The following is a 17,607-nucleotide window of genomic DNA, read 5'->3' on the forward strand; positions in this document are numbered from 1 at the left end:
CCGCGCCGCTCAGCAGTTCCGGGTCAGCGGTCGCCGTCGGCCCGGAGGCTGGGGGAGGCCGCCCGAGGCGGGGGCGCCGAGGCCGCCAGGCTCGCGGGGCTGCGGGCGCGTCCCCGGCGGCGGCGAGCGGAACGGAAGAGCGAGCGAGCTTCCCGGCGGCCCTCGGGGACGGCCGGAGGAGGTGCTGACCCAGCAGTGTGGTCAGCACCCCGACCACCCCGTCACGTTAGCGCCTAGCGCCCTCCAATCCCGGGTCCAGGGAGGGGACGCCGGAGGGTTTTGTCGGGAGTTGGGTTTTGGTTTTTACTTTTTCTTTAGTTTTTTTTTTTTTTTTAAGTTTCCAGAAACAAGTGAGTTGATTCTCATTCCCCACCCCCACCCCCTTTCTGCTTATTCTGTGCTTTCGTTTGGGATCAACATCCTTGCCGGCCGGCCCCCTTCACTGTGTTGACGACATAGAGTTCTCCTAGGTTCCTTTATATATATATACCCTAATAGGACAGAATGCATTCATTCTTAGAGGAGTAATAAGATCAAAATTCAGTACCCTTTATCCTCCAGGGGTTTCATGCAATTTTAAAACGACACTATGGAAATCAAGAACCGTTGTAAATTGGACTATAGCTAACCTTCCACATAGAAGAGAACGTAAGAGAAGGCCTATTCTCTGTAGACTGGGCTATGGAGGAAGGAGAGGGTCCTTTGTCTGCCTTCGTGTTCCTGTGGGTGCTGACCATGTTTTTCCTGAACGAGGAGCCTCTAGTGTATCTGGGAGTTTAGAAGAGTTCTTATAAGTGTGCACCGACCTAGACTTGACTAGAGACCAAGGTAACTAACACACACAGGACCCACTCCAGTATATGTGACCACTTTGGGTTGGGGGGGGATCACATCTGTATTTTCACTGGACACTTTTAGGAAGCCTGAGTGGTAGATGATACACATCTGGTCAGACATACATGCCTTGGCATGAACTTGTTTTATGTCAAGAAGCGAAATGATATTTACAAAGCAGGTTTAGAACATGTTCCCTTGTTTTCTGTGCACAATGGTGAGAGTTCAGATTCTTTTATCTAACACCACTGGCAGTAACAAACAAAACTTTCAAAATAGGGAAGTTGTTCATTGTATTTGCATACCATTTCCTTCACCATCTGGCCTGTCTGATCCCCATTTCTTAATACTCTGACTCCTTTCTCACACTGCTCCCAAACTTCTCAGTCCCGGTTGCCCATCTGAACAAGTAGAACTTCAAAAATAACCAGGATGGAGGTACCCCACACACCCGTTGCGCAGTGAATCAGAATCTCTAGGAGTCAGGCCTGGGCATGTTTTGTTCTGCTTTTCTGTTTTCATCTTAGAGATGATTCAGATGCATAATTCATTTTGAAAAAGAACTGCCTTATTCTCCAGCCATCCAAGTAAAGGCTGTTTTTTCCTAGGCCACATGACGACATTCTTTACACTTGCTGTTGGTTGTACTCTGAACGCTCTTTTGTGAGCGAGCGTAACTGCTCCCGGTTGCTCAATACTCTTCAAGCTTAAACATAACCTTTCTGGAGGCCTGGTTGTCTCACTATGCAGAATAGCTTCCTTAGGACTTTCATATACAGGAAGTCCTCTTCTAGGCACAGTCCGATAAAACATTGAGAAGGCTTGTTAATCACTGAATTGTCCATTTTATAAGAATGAAAGTTATGGTATGTAGGTTATGTCTATGTAAAGCTTTTCACAAGAAAACAAAGCTAAGCCAGAGAATTGTGGAAAAGTGTAGTATAGTATTGTAAACTTATTTTAATCTACCTGCATGCTCATTTGTCAATCAATGAGAAAGTCGAGTCTTTTTGCACATGATCAACTTACTTTTCTGCATTACATCTCTTGCATAAAGCACACAGCTACCCCTAAACATAAAAGATTCCCCATTTCTGTTTCTTTAAGAGGAGACTAATTTAAAGGCACTCTTGAAGCAATCTGAATGCAAACTCATTCTTTTATAGTTTTCTCACACCCTTTACTGTGTCTTTTGAAATTATTAAACATAGACCTCAGAGAAACAAACACTTTATTTCTATACCATATAATTGGTTTGCATAATATTTAATTAAGTAATAAAAGCATAGTATCAAGTATAGCTGGCATGAACAGGTTTGAGAACGGATAATTTATGGTATGGTTGTGTAGTTCAATTGGTAGGCCGGCTCACCTGTGAGTAATTTCCTAACCATGGTCATTAGGCACGTTATGGGAATCAACCACTTAGGGCTTACAAAGGGAGTAGAAAAGGCGAGTTGATTAAAAGCCAAGTGCAAATGGGCTAAGAGCATCCACTCCACCTCTCTATTTTTAATTATTTGACCGTATGTCATAGAAACAGCATTTTGGGGATTGACTGTTAAGAAAAACCCTTGGGAAGTCCCTATATATATCCTTATAATTCTATTGTAAATCTTATGAGATGAGTAGAAATTTTAAGAGCTGTGTCCAATTTTTAAAAATTTGTATTTATTTTGTTTGTGTGTATGTGTTTGTGTGTGTGTGTGCATATGTGTGTGTGTGTGTGAGCTCATGCATGTGGCGATCAGATGATAACTTGCTTGAGTCCGTTCTCTTCTGCTGTGTGAATCTCAGGGATTGAATGCTGGCTCTCAGGGTTGGCTGAAAGCATCTTTACCCACTGAACCATCTCACTGGCCTAGACAGTTGTTGTTAAGCCATTTGAATGAAAGTTTATGGATCTTTACAGAATAGGCCATGTAACCCATGCAGATTTCTTTCTTAATAGCCCCCTGTTAAGTTTGTTGGGGCTGCCAAAATAAATTGCCACAAACTGGGTGACTAAACAAAAATGTGTTCTCTATCAGTTATGGAGAGCAAATAGTAAACTGAAGTGTTGCAACATCCTGGCATCATTTGAAGGTTTTTGTCTTTCCATCTTTTTTTTATTGAAAACATATTTTCATATGATATATTCAGAGCGTACTTTTTTGCTCTTCTAAGTCCTCCCAGATTCTCCTTGCCCATCCATCCAACTCCACATCCCTTCTTTCTTTTTTAAAAAACAAATGAACAAACAAAAACTCAAGAAACACACACACAACCCACAAATTTGAAAACCAAAGCATATAAGCAAAAGACCACCGAGTAAAAAAAATTGTCCAAACAAAGCCACATGAGGTCAAAGTCTACAAAAATAGCATTGAGCTTATTTAGTGTTGACGTCTACTGGTAGGCATAGGACCCACCCTGAAGTGTGGCTTACATGCCCTGTGAGACTGCATTGAAGAAAACGAATGTTTCCTTGGCAAACAGGTACCAACTGGAGACAGTTCTTGGTTAGATGTGGGATCCCATGTGAACTTCCCCCTCTCAGCGCGGGCCCCCAGCTGGCTTGAAACTGCAGACCTTGTGCATGCTGCCACAGTGAGTTGATATGTGCGTCAGCCCTGTTGTGGTGGAAAGACATTGGTTCTTTGGTGCCATCCGTTCCCTCTGGCTCTTACAATCTGTCTGCCTCCTCTCCCACCTAGGTCCCTGAGCCCTGAGGGGAGGGTTTGATCAAGGCATCCCATTTAGGACTGAGTGCTCCGGTATTTCTCACTCTCTGCACTTTGTCCTGTTGTGGGTCAGTGTTAGTTCCCATTTCCTGCAAGCAGCAGCTTCTCTGATGATAGCTGAGCAAGGTACCGATCTGTAGGTATAGCAGAACATTGTTAGAAGTCATTTTATTGCTATGTCCCTTTAGCTGAGCAGTGGTGTTTGGTTTTCCCCTAGCTCCATGGCCACCCTTGCTGTTTCATGTGTGAATTCCAGCTCACAGAGTTGGCCTTCAACCCAGTCAGAGAGCGGTTGGTTATTCCCACATTTGTGTCACTGTTACAGCAGCCTGGCTCCCACATGGTTTGGAACTGGGTTGAGGATCACCCTTCTCCTCTGGTATCATGCAGCGCACCTTCTAGTACCATGAGCTGGTACTAGTTAGAGGTGAAGCCTCTGTGTAGGCACCAGCTGGACCTCTCTGTGTTCTCTGTCACAACACTGGTAAGTGTTGTCTTTAGGGATAGGGTTGTACCATAAGCTTGTGGGGGCCAACCAATGGCCTAGGCAATAGCCTGAGATGTTGGGGGGTTTCTTTGGACTCCCTTTGGCTCAGCTAATTGATGGCACTAGAGGTTTCACTTAGTGACAGAAGATATCTATTTGGGGTACTGTCTCCCCCATTATTTGAAGACTATTTTATTTCTTTCATATATATATATATATATAATATTATATATATATTGTTGTTGTTCTGTTTTGCCTTGTTTGAGACATAGTCTCGTTGTAGCATAGGCTGGCCTCAAACATTATTTTGGGGGGGATGGGGTTATTGATGTTATTATTATTTTAAAATAATTTATTTTCTCTTTGTGTGCATTGTTTTTTTTTTTTTTTGTCTGCATGAATGTCTGTGTGAGAGTGTCAGATTCCCTGGAACTGGAGCTCCAGACAGCTTCGAGCTGCCATGTGGGTGCTGGGAATTGAACCCAGGTCCCCTGGAAGAATAGCCAGTGCTCTTAACCACTGCGCTATCTCTCAAGCCCCATACACACACACACACACACACACACAACACACACACACACACACACACACACACACACACATATATGTATATATATATACATATATATACACACACACACACACACACACACACACACACACACACACATGTAATTTCAGGATGCTTCTTCGGTGGCATGTTTCCATGTTGACCCTCAGATGGCCTTTGGCATTAGTTGTCCCTCCCCGATTCCCTCCATTCCCCATCTCTTCCATACCTCTCCCCATTTAATCCTCCTCCAGCTACCAACCCTGCCACACCTTTCCTTACTAATAAATTCTCTTTCCCTTCCCTTGGGATATCCTTCCCTTTCCCCTAGTCCCCCCACTCAGTAGCTAACCTCCATGGTTCTACTAATTGCAGAACACATGTTGAAGGCTTAAAAGCTAGCACCCACATACAAGAGAAAACATATAAATAGTATTTCTTTTATTTTTTGGTAGGGGGAGAGGGTGCTGAATTACCTTAGTCAAGATGATTCTTGTTTTTTGTTTTTTGGCTCCATCCATTTACCTGCAAAATTCCTAATTTCTTTTGTTTTATAGTCTTATAAACAACGTATTAATATCTCATTGTACCACATTTTCATTATCCATTCATTATTTGATGGGCATCTAAGCTGTTTGCAGTTTCTGGCTATTATGAATACAGCAGCATTGAACACGGATGAGCAAGTATTTGTGTAGTAGGATGTCGAGTCCTATGGGTTTATGTCCAAGAGTGGTGTAGCTGCACATTGGGGCAGATTAATTCCCAGCTTCCTGAGGAACTGTCACCTGATCTCCATAGTGGCTGTACAAGTTTGCACTCCCACCAGCAATGAGCAAGTGTTCCCCTTTCCCCACATCCTCCCAGCGTGAGCTGTCATTTGATCTACCGAGCTTGGCCACTCTGACTGGTGTAAGATGAAATTTCAGAGTAGCTTTAATTTATATTTCCCTGATGGCTAAGGATGTTGAACATTTGTTTAAGTGTTTCGCAGCCCTTTGTATCTCATCTTTCGAGAAGTCTCTGAGTAGTTCTGTACCCATTTTTTAATTGGGTTATTTGTTTTCTTGATGTTCAGGTTTATTTTAATTTCTTTATGTATTTTAGATATTAATCCTCTATCAGATGGGTGGCTAAAATCTTTTCCATTCTGTAGGCTGCCACTTTACCAGAATGATGGTGTCCTTTGCCATACAGAAGCTTCTCAGCTTCATGAGGTTTCATGTATTAATTGTTGTTCTTAGTGCCTGTGCTGTCAGTGTCTTGTTCAGAAAGTCTTTTCCTGTGCCAATGAGTTCAAGCCTATACACCACCTTCTCATCTATCAGATATTCAGGGTATTTGGTCTTCTGTTGAGGTCCTTGTCAATTTGGAGTTGAGTTTGTGCAGGGTGATGAATATGGATCCATTAGAATTATTCTACATGCAACCATCCAGTTTGATCAGCACCATTTGTTGAAGATGTTATCTTTCCTCCAGTTTGTATTTTTGAGTTCTTTGTCAAAAATGGGTGTTCATAAAGCCAGGCACTCAGGAGACAGAGGCAGGTTGATCTCTGTGAGTTCAAGACCAGCCTGGGCTACAGAGTAAGTTCCAGGAAAGGCTCCAAAGCTACACAGAGAAACCCTGTCTCGAAACCACCCCCCAAAAAAGGGTGTTCATAGATGTGTGTACTTATGTTTAGGTCTTCAATTCTATCCCATTGATCAACATTTCTGTTTTCGTGCCAATAACATGCTGTTTTTATTCCTATAGCTCTTTAATACAACTTGAAATCTGGTATGGTGTTACAATCAGCAATCCTTATATTATCCAGGATTGTTTTAGCTATCCTGGGGTTTTTGTGTCTCCATATGAAGGAATAATTTTTTTTCAATTAATGTGAAGAATTGTGTTGGAATTTAGATGAGAATTGTGGTCAATGATAACTTTGATAGTGTGGCTATTTCACAATATTAATCCTACCAGTCCATAAGCATGAGAGATACTTCCATCATCTGGCGTCTTCTTCAGTTTCTTTCTTCAATGTCTTAAAGTTTTTATTTACAAGTCTTTCACTTGTTTGGTATGGTGGTTTGAATGAAAATAGCCCCCATATGCTCATAGGGAGTGGCACTACTAGGAAGTATGGCCTTGTTGGAGGAAGTGTGTTACTGGGGGTGGGCTTTGAGGTTTCAAATGCTCAATCCAGGCCCAGTGTCACTCTCTCTTCCTGCTGGCTTCAGATCCAGATGTAGAACTCTCAGCTATCTCTCCAGTACCATGTCTGCCTGCATGCTGCCATATTTCCTGATGTGATAATGGACCAATCCTCTGAACTGTAAGCCAGCCCCAATGAAATGGTTTCCTTTATAAGTGTTACTGTGGTCATGGTGTCTCTTCACAGCAATAGAAACCCGAATAAAGACACTTGGTTGGAGTTATCCCAAGATATTTTGTTGTTTTTGAGGCTACTGTGAAAGGTACTGTTTCCCAAATTTTTTTCTCAGTATGTTTTTCATTTATATACAGGAAGGCTTCTGATTTATTTGTGTTAATTTTGTTTCCTGCTACTTTACTGAACATTTTTATGAGTTCTAGGAGTTTCCTGGTGGAGTTTTTAGGGTCTTTTCTACATAAAACTGTGTCTTCTGCAAATGAAGATACTTTGACTTCTCCATTTCCTATTTGTGTTCCCTTGATCTCCTTCCATTGTCCTCCTGCTCTAGTTAAGGCTTCAGCTGAAACTCAGCTTTAATCCATTGTGGTTGGATAGGATGCAAAATGTATTTCAATTTTATTATATCTGTTGATACTTGGCTTTGTATCCAAGTATGTGATTAATTTTGGAGAAAGTTCTATGAGCTACTGAGAAGAAAGTATATTCTTTGGTGTTTGGCTGAAATGTTCTGTAGATGTCTGCTTGGTCCTTTTGATTTATAATGTTATTTAACTCAAGCATGTTTTTTTCTATTTAGTTTTTGTTGGGATGACCTGTCTATTGGTGATCGTAGGGTATTGAAATCTCCTTCTGTCATTGTATGAGGATCAACCTGTGATTTTAGCTGTAGTAGTGTTTCTTTTATGAACTTCTCTGCCCCCTGAGTTTTGTGCATAAATGTTTAGAATTGCAATATTCTCTTCATGTATTTTTCTGTTGATGAGTATGTAGTGTCTTTCCTTATCTCTTCTGATCAGTTTTGACTTGAAGTCTGTTTTGTCAGATATTAAAATGGCTACATCTGTTTGTTCCTTGGTCCATTTCATTGGAATACCTTATTCCATCCTTTTATCCTAAGGCAATATCTGTTCTTGGTGGCAAGGTGTTTCTTGAATACAACAGAAAGATAGATCCTGTTTTCTAATCCAATCTGTTAGTCTGTGTATTTTCATTGGGGAATTTGTACTATTAATAGTGAGAGTTATCAATGAACTGTGTTTAATGATTCCTATTATTTTGTTGTTATGATGTGGGGTTTTTATCTTCCTTTTTACTTTTTGTTCTGGAATTGTTTGTTTCTTGTGTTCTTGGGTGTAGTTTTTCCTTTTCTGTTGATTGTGACTGATAGTTTTGTTGGGTATAGGAGTCTGGACTGGCATCTGTGTTCTCTTAGAGCTTGTAGAACATCTGTTCAGGCCCTTCTGGCTTTTAGAGTCTTTATTGAGAAATCAGGTGTTATTCTAATGGGTCTGCCTTTATGTGTGACTTGGTTTTTCCCCTTGCAGCTTTTAATGTCCATTCTTTGTTCTGTATGTTTGTTGTTTTGATTATTATGTGTCATGGGAATTTCTTTTCTGATCCTGTCTATTTGGGGTTCTGTCTGCTTGTACCTTGGTAGGCACCTCCTTCTTTCAGTTGGGAAATTTTTCTTCTGTGATTTTGTTAAAAAATATTTTCTATGCCTTTGACCTGGGTTTCTTCTCTTTCTTCTATCCCTATTATTTGTAGATCTGACCTTTTCAGAGTGTTGTGTATTTCCTGGATGTTTTGTACTTTTTTGTTTGTTTGTTTGTTTTGTTTTGTTTAAGATTTAACATTTTCTTGCACTGAGTATTTATTTCTTCTACTTTGTTTTCAAGACTTGAAATTCTCTCTTCCATGTATTGGTGAGGCTTAACTCTGAGGCTTTTGACTGCCTAAATTTTTCATTTCCAATTTTGTTTCAGTTTTTTTTTTGTTTGCTTGTTTTTGGGTTTTTCGAGACAGGGTTTCTCTGTGTAGCTTTGTACCTTTCCTGGAACTTGCTTTGGAGACCAGACTGGCCTTGAACTCACAGAAATCCACCTGCCTCTGCCTCCCAGTGCTGGGATTAAAGATGTGCGCCACCACTGCCCGGCCAGTTTTGGTTTTTAGTGACTCTATTTCTTTGTTAAATTCTTCCATTTTTACATTTTTTCATTATTTCATTCAACTGTTTCTTTATGTTTTCATGGTCTTCATTCCTCTTTATGGCCCTTGAATATGTTCACAATTACTGTTTTGAAGTCCTTGGCTTGTGCTTCAGCTCTATTACATTTTTTAGGGCCTACTGTAATAGGGTTATTAGTTTCTAATAGAGGCGTGTTATCTTGGCTGGTCATGTGTTTTTATACTGGAGTCTAGGCACCTGGAGTTAAGATGATTAAGAAGTTTCTAGGTTTTGACATCTGCTCTTGGCATTGTTGTGTGGGTGTCCTGTTCTTTGGTTGCTGTTGCCCTTTCTGGACCCTAGGCAAGTGATAGATGTGGGGTCTCTGGCAGACAGTGCTTCCACAAGTTGATGGGTGACAGAAAGGAATGGAGATGGCTAGGAGGAAAGGCTGAGAGTGGCTGTGGCAAAGAGTTAGGGGGATCTGGCCCACAGGAAGAGGTGGGGTCCTCAGGGAATGGGGTATGGTGGGAGGAGGGCTCCCACAAGCAGGCCACAGTAAGAAAAAGAGTAAGTCTGGAGAGAGGGATGAAAGGGCTAGGGGGCCCTGGATCTGTATTAAGAGGTGGGGTCTCCAGTGAATGATGTTGAGATGGGAGGAGGGGTCCTGCAAGCAGGACTAGGAGTAAGTCTGGCAGAGGATCATGAAGGTCCAGAGGGATAGTAAAATATCACTTACCTGAGTCGGAACCTGAGGTAGCCACGGCGGAGCGGGTGTGTGTGTGTGGGGGGGGAGCGTCCAAGGTAGAAAGTGTTTCTGGGCATTTGCAGCTGACACAAAGGAATGTAGAAGAGTTAGAAGGGAAGGCTGGGGGCCGGGAAGAGCTGAGCTGGAGCCCACCAAGAAGTGGAGTCCCCAGGGAGTGAAAGTATGTGGGAGGAGGGACATGTGCAAGCCGGCTGCTCCAAGACTCAGGGTGAGACTGGAGAGATTCTAAGGGAGGACAGGAAGGAGAGTGGGAATCTGTCCTTTTGTCTTATCAGTCTAGGCTATGTGTTTAGCCACCTTCCAAGCCTCCACTATGGTAGTTTTCAATGGTTTGACTTATGAATTTTTTTTGGATGGAGTCCAATAATATGCTTTTTTAAAAAGTGGATAATGACTGTGTATCAATTCTAATGAATTATCAGTAGATGGCAGTCATTGGTTTCTTTTCTTTCTTTCTTTTTTCCTTTCCTTTTTTTAGGTTCCACCATAGAGATCCAGAAAACAAAATAAAACCAAAAACACCACACCCCCACACACACCAAAAAAACAAACAAAAAACCCACAATCTTCTCCAATTTTTTTCAAGAATAGTTGGTGTAATTAAATGTTATGTAAGAGTTCTTCAACTGATATTGATTCATGATTCAGAAATAAATATCAAGAAATACCAGTTAGTTTCTTATCATATGAATCTAATGTTCTTCATTCTTTATGTTATGTCATCAAATATTTGAGGGAGGACATTACTAGAGTTAGTGAATTGAGGAAGAGGCAGTATTTCTGGCTTTCAGTTAAAGCAGAAAGGTAAAGCTAACGATCAGTAAAGAAGCTGGAGAGTCTGCTGAAGGTGGAACTTGAGTTTCAGGGAACACAAAGGGTGAGTTGGGGCATGCAGCTGTGTCAAATTAAGGAATGCACCAAGCTCAGTGGGGATGCATCTTCCCAGTAAGGCATGATTTGAAAGTCTGAAGGCTTCTCCTAAAGCCTGAGTGAGGAGGGATATGGAGTCCAGTGGGGCCAGTGACCAGCTTTGGGCCGATTGTGAAGTGGCACTGGTTCAGAGGGAGAGAGTAGACTTCCTAGGAAGAGAAGTCCATCTAGCAGGAACTTAGAGCATGAAGTTGGGTTCCCTCTTGAATCATGCAAATAGGGTGCTGGAGCCACCTGAGACAGTTCCTCAAACAGGGAAAGTGGGTACAGTAGTGTGAGTAAAAAGAAGAAGCTCAGAGGTAAGATGTCACGCACAAGGTCCTGGGGTCAATCCCCGGCACTAGGGAAAAAATGGTTAACAATCTAATTTGATTCTGACATGATATATAAAGACACGATTCTTCTCTTTAAAAAGCAGTACTCCAGCATTAAGTGCTACTAAAATAACATGAATTCAACTCCCATCACAATAGCTGACTGTGTAAGTTCCTTGATCTGTTTGTGCCTCAGTGAGCTTTTGGTATATATTTACCTCAGAGTCAAATGAGTTTACATGTTAAATACTTAGAACACTACCGAGAGCAGGATAAATATTATACATAATGCTTAAACAAGTCTGAAGTACTTAGCATCCAGCACAAGTAGGCATGGAAGATGCACTTAGCCCTGTAGTCAGTTGGAAGCATTGAGCTAGCTAGAGAGTATGCGTTTTCAAGGCAGGTAGGGAAATTAAGGATGAAGTCTGACCATAAGATGACACAAATAAATAGAGAATGTAATATTTGGCTCCACCAATACTAATCTGAGGCAGTTCTGTGTGTGATGAGGGAAGGACAGAGAGCAGAGGCATGAACAGGGAATGAACTCAGAACCAGGAAGACATCAAGAGTGAAGGAAGTTCCAAGTGAGATCTGAAGGGAGTGACATGAAGACATAAGAAAGAATTCAAACTTCTCGCATGCATCTGACAGTTCACTAGCTAAGCTTTCAGAGTTTCTTCTACTTGTTGTAAGATATTTCTGTGTAGATTTCAATCTTCTTGCTTCAGAAGCAATTCAGTTTTGATTTTCCTTCTTACTTTTATGTAACACATCTGTCATTTAAATTTTAGTTTAGAAGGCATGTGTAACTCAAGTGTGAGTGTGTTTGTGTGTTGTGTTGTGTTGTGTTTAATCCTTAGAAAAGATGCCCAGTGATTGCTGAAACTTCTCCGTGGAGGTTTTCTTCTTGTATGTGTTTAACATTTAGGATATATATATACATACATATATATATATATATATATATATATATATATATATATATATATTGGTCTTGGAAAGTTTGGAATCGTTTTAGTACTGGTTAGATTTACAACATCTATAAAATATTGGGGTTTTGTTAACAATTAGAAATTTCCTTCTGCACAGATGTTAAATAGAAGGTGGTAACTTCTAATCTCAGCAGTTTTTGTGGACATCGAGTCCACTTTTTCATCCTATGAATGTGTATCATTTCCTCTGGACAGACCAATTCTGATGCTGTTTGTCCTGACCCCGCAATGGCCTGTTCTGTCACCTTTCCACTCCTGTGAGTGCAGTTCCCTCTTCCTTTATTGATGGCTAGAGTCCGCATGCCTCCATCTTACCAGCTGCTACTAAGAAAAGGGTAAACAAAAGTCTTCAAACCTGACTAGGACGGCCCTGGTTAAAGTAACACTGGACAGAAATGATGAAATGTTCTTGGAATCATTTCTTACATGTGCTGATCAAAATCTTCTTCAACACAGTACTGGAAATTCCTGCTACTAATCCATAGTAATTACTCAGTGTATGTCAGGTATTGCGTGTGTGTGTGTGTGTGTGTGTGTGTGTGTGTGTGTGTGTGTGTGTACAAACAGGAGTGTGTTATAATATCTTTAATTATGACCTTGGCCCTCCGAGACTTCACAGATAAAGATACAGAAGATAAAGGAAAAAACTTCCTCAAGCTCCTAACAGCTAAAAAGCAGAAAAACCAAAATTTAAATATAGTTTTTCTTTCTTCCTAAATCTCACTTAATTATTGTGTTTAATTATTGATACTCATAGTCAACAGTCTTTAATCATCCTTGTCATGTGTTTAACAACTGTTAGGATCATGAATATGTGTCAGGAAAAAGGTAAAGTGAAACATTATCTCTATTGTTTTGTAGGAGTAAAGAAGGTGAACTAGTTAATCCAGGGAAAGGAGCTAGTAAACAAAGAATGTCAGAAGACAGAGAACAGAAGAAGGAAGGCATTCCTAAAGAAGGTAAGGGAGCAATCCTAATAAATAGCTGGAAGATCAGCAGCACTGACATAATGAACGAAAGGATCATGGTGGTAAAAATGGGAGCAAGTTAGAGGAGGAGGAAGCAGGTGTATTTCCTCAGGAATAGACATAGACAGGGTTTATATGCTTTGTGTAACGTGAAAAAACAGGACTATACAACTAAGAAATGCTGAGAGTATGTGTGAGGGGGGATTTCCCCATAGTAGAGCACACCACTTGGTTATCCAATAACAAGTGGTCAGCCCTGAAAATGTATATACAGGTTACATTATACAGACCAAGCAGGTTGTACTTATGCATTTATTAATATATATGTGTGAATATGTATGTATATATGTATGTGTGTATTTATATATGTTAATACATATATGTATTAACAACAATTAACTTTTAAAAAGACCATAAATTTGAAAAAAGAGTGAGGACAGACCAAGCAGGTTGTGCTTATGAATTTATTAATATATGTGTGTATATGTACGTATATATGTATGTGTATATTTATATATGTTAATACATATATGTATTAACAACAATTAACTTTTAAAAAGACCATAAATTTGGAAAAAGAGTGAGGAGGGGTACTTGGAGGAACTTAGAGGAGTTTATGAGTAATAATTTCAAAACATAAATAATTAAAAAACAGGACTACAATGAAAAATAATCAGTTCTAAGTGGTTTTCACTTACTATGATATCACTGTAATTATAACATGTGCAAGAGTTCTGGATTAGGAAATTAAGACAATCATATTTACTCTATTCTATAAAGAACTGGTACAACACTGAGGTAAGCAACCTTCAAGTGACATTACTATTGCCTTGATCTTGATTTTGCTTAGGGCCAGAAAGGGAGACTATCAATCCTAAATTTAGTTATTTATAAGAAAAAAACAGCCAGGTGGCGGTGGCGCACGCCTTTAATCCCAGCACTCGGGAGGCAGAGCCAGGCGGATCTCTGTGAGTTCGAGGCCAGCCTGGGCTACCAAGTGAGTCCCAGGAAAGGCGCAAAGCTACACAGAGAAACCCTGTCTTGAAAAAAACAAACAAACAAACAAAAATTTTAAGAAAAAAACATTGTTTTTAATGAACTTATAGAAAGAAACATGATTTCCTTAAAATATATGCATTTAATTTTTATTAAATACCTTATTCTTTATCTAGCTATGAGCAAAGAAGACACGTCTTCATTAACAGATGTTGTAGAGCAAGTTGCAAAACAACAACAATCACAAACATCTGAAATAGAAAAACATAAGAGAGTTCTGTTCTGTTTGCAGGTAACTATTTGATATATTCTTTGAAATGTCTCCAGCTTCTTCCGAAGCTTTAGTGAAATGTTGCTTATGGAGACTAACCAGGGGCTGGGATGACAGTTCAGTCGGTAAGGGGCTTGTCACACAAGCAATAAAATCTGAGTTTGATGGCCCATGTAACAAAGCCAAGCATGGTGGTATGGCCTTGGGGTGTGGAGAAAGGCTGATCCCTGTGGCTCACTGGCCAGCCAGCCTAGCCTACCTGGCAAGCGCTAAGCCTGTGAGAGACCCTGCCCCATAAAACTGAGTAGATAGTGCTTGAGGAACACCACCAGAGGTTGTCTTCTAGTTTTCACATTTATATACATACACACATGCATGTGCACAGACACACACACACACACACACACACACACATATACACACTCACACACCAACAGTAGCACCACCACTACCACAAAAAAAGAATGGTATTGGGAGGTTCATTTTAAATTCATATTTACTCCCTCCAGTTTTTGTTCTCCCAAAGTGGTCTATATGAATATTCTGGGTTTATAGAATATCTCACACTCCCATGCAGTGTCAATGTAGCTACAATGTCATTATAGCTATAATGTAAGTACATAAAACCCAGCTCATCACATGGAATCATTTAAAATTCATCCTATGGCATTTTCCATAAAACCATAAATTGAAGTAAATTAGTAAAACCATGTAAGCCAGTAAAGCTATGGTGTCTAAGTGACTAGCTGTTAGTGAACACCTTAAGTAGACGTCCTCTTAAGTTCTTTCCTCTTCATAATGTTCTCTCATCATTCTGCAAGGAACATGGGGACCATCTTCGTCTTGTATGAAACATAATGGAACATAATTACACTCTGTGAATATGACTAGAGAAAGGAAACGGTGTTTGTAAAGGTGTTATTCATAGGCCATAGAAATGAAAAGAACAGGGTTCAGAGCTGAACTGTCCTGCGTGCATGGCTAGGTTTGCATATTTAGCTCTAGACTGAATTTGCCAGTGCCTCTTCTGCCTCCTCCTTTGTAAAATGGAGGGATGATGGGATATTACTGTAAGGGTTTTGTGAGTATCAGTGTCTACTTGTAATTATATATAAGTATCATTTGGGGGGCCACAGTGGACAGTAGGACTTGATTTTGACATTTACTTAAGTATTAATGTATTCACAGATACATAGTAGTAATAATTGTATTGATGTAATATAGATGGTTTATATATACTAACGTTATGTTAGTCACTCCTAAAATATATTTGCAAAATAGAATATAATACAAAGCAATGTCTTAGATTTCTATAAAGAATTTTTATGACTTTTTATAAAACTTCAGACAGTATTTTATTTATGCTGAGAGCCTATTTTTGAATAAAAATTTTACAAAACATTATATTTATTCTTGCATTGTTCATCACCTATAGAGAAGGGAGACAAAAAAAATCAAACAAATAATTTCATGCCACATGGCATCGTCAATGTTAGAAGCATGAATTTCGTACGGATTTAACACAAGAAAGACTTGTCACTAAAGTGATCTTTCAAAGTCAAGATTTAACGGACAACTGGAGTATGGAATACTTGGGACAAGGTTCAGAGTGAGAGGTTAAGAGGCTAATATTCCAGAGATCTCACAGAGGCTGTCATAGCATTGGCATGTCCACAGCACTGGAAGAACTTCGGCAATGGCATAGCATAGAGAAGCCTTGAGAAATGATGGGAGCTTTATACAGTGATAAGAGACTTGTATTGTATTCTGAAGTTGATGAGGTCCAAATGGATTTTAAAGCAAAGATTCAATAAAAAATGTGAAAGAAGGAGAATTCTAGGTCCATAAAAAGTACTCATTACAACATCTACTTAGGACAAAAACTCTCAGCAAATTAGGAATAGACAAGAATTTTCTTAATCCAAAGGAACAGAACATCTGTGTAAGAGCAACCATATGCCTGAGGTTGAAGTAATATTTTCCTCTAGTGATCAGGAACAAAGCAAGGTGCTTCCTTTTATTTTTATTCTAATGATACCAGTAATTCAAAGCAGTGGATCATGTAAGAAGAAGAAGAATGTATCTGGACAGGATGAAGTAAACTTAAAAAGTTATTCATAGCATGGTTACCTTTAGAAAAATCCCAAAGAATCTTGAAAAGGCTATTAATATTAATAAGGGAGTTTTTTAAGTAATAGAATGTCAAGATTAGTATTTTAAAAACTGTATTATGTCTATTTATGGGCAAGAGATGATCAGAAAATTTTAAAACAACATCATTTATTATGGTACCAAAACTGAACAGTTAAGTAGAGATGAATTTGTCAAATAGTTAAGCAAGCCAAGTATGAAAAAAGTTAAAGACCTAAAAGATGGAAAGCTATACCATTTTCATGAATCATGAAAATGTTAGTTCTCCCAGTTTTATACCTAGAATAAAAGCTATCTCAAGCAAAAACACTAGCTCAATTTTGTTTTGACCAGCTGATTCTAGAATTGGATAGAGAGACAGAGAACCTACAAATGGCCAAAGCAACTTTGAACAACAATGTTGGAATTCTTATACTGCCTGGACTACTTTCCAGCACAGCGGCCAGTTTTCTAATTCTACAGATACCAACTAGATCTAAATAGTTCAATCTATTCTGACATTACCTGATGTTAGCATCAGCCCTCGCATGCACACATTCACCATTACACACATAATGATGACAGACAGACAGACAGACACATACATACATACATACATACATACACACACATAGACTAATTAATAAAATTTAAATTCAAAATCCATCAGATTTCAAAATGTAAAGATTTGGAATTTATTGACCTTGATTGCATCTTAATAAGATGGAACAGAGGGAGAAAAGGAGAGGTGGTGGTAGCAATATATTTCTAATTTAAGGGTGGAAATAGATCAAAGAAAACATGCTAAAGCTAGTAACAAAATATAATGGTCGATTACATTACTTTAAGAAAGAAAAGAGATGACCTAATTGGTAGAAATGTTATGTCTCCCTATACCAAGTTTGCACGCTAGTATCATTAATAACTTGACTGTAGCCAACAGAACATCTGTTCCCTTTTCTTATATATGTGTCCATCATTTCATAAACATTTATTGAGCTTTTACTTTGTGACAGGCACTGTCTTAAGAGGAAGGTGGTGATGAAGAAGACAGACAAGGTTCTTGTAGTCACAGCTGCTACTTTCTAATAGAGGAAGAAAACTGTAAGCTATTTGAAGGAGAGTCACTCATTGATATGTTGCAAAGGAGGTAGGATAGGGTAATATGTGAGAGTGATGGGGAGGGTGAGTAGTTACTTCTTATTTCAGTTCAACCAAGGTTCCCCTGAGGAATATAACAACTGACTGTGAATGGTGAGGGGCAAAGGATTTTAAACCATTTTGTTTACTGTTGTGGGATATTTGTACA

The 17,607-nt window shown here is 39.5% G+C and overlaps 1 protein-coding gene across 7 annotated transcripts in view; it reads left to right on the plus strand.

Annotated features, from left to right (window-relative positions):
- Window positions 1-16: 16 nt before the first annotated feature.
- Window positions 17-17,607, plus strand: part of Ccdc122 (coiled-coil domain containing 122) — a 53,506-nt gene continuing 35,915 nt past the window's right edge. Inside the window, exons 1-6 of one of the 7 annotated variants that reach the window (XM_076545404.1) lie at window positions 17-350; window positions 3,313-3,423; window positions 3,883-4,041; window positions 12,129-12,268; window positions 12,795-12,892; window positions 14,074-14,189. In XM_076545404.1, coding sequence (XP_076401519.1) covers window positions 12,219-12,268; window positions 12,795-12,892; window positions 14,074-14,189 — 264 coding nt within the window. In that variant the 5' untranslated portion in view covers window positions 17-350; window positions 3,313-3,423; window positions 3,883-4,041; window positions 12,129-12,218. Of the gene's footprint in view, window positions 351-3,312; window positions 3,424-3,882; window positions 4,042-12,128; window positions 12,269-12,794; window positions 12,893-14,073; window positions 14,190-17,325; window positions 17,449-17,607 lie in introns of those variants that run through there. The other 6 variants (XM_042285209.2, XM_042285216.2, XM_006983830.4 and 3 more) reach the window with 6 other exon arrangements.

The sequence above is a fragment of the Peromyscus maniculatus genome, chromosome 9 (genome assembly GCF_049852395.1).
Source record: "Peromyscus maniculatus bairdii isolate BWxNUB_F1_BW_parent chromosome 9, HU_Pman_BW_mat_3.1, whole genome shotgun sequence".
Taxonomy (NCBI): domain Eukaryota; kingdom Metazoa; phylum Chordata; class Mammalia; order Rodentia; family Cricetidae; genus Peromyscus; species Peromyscus maniculatus.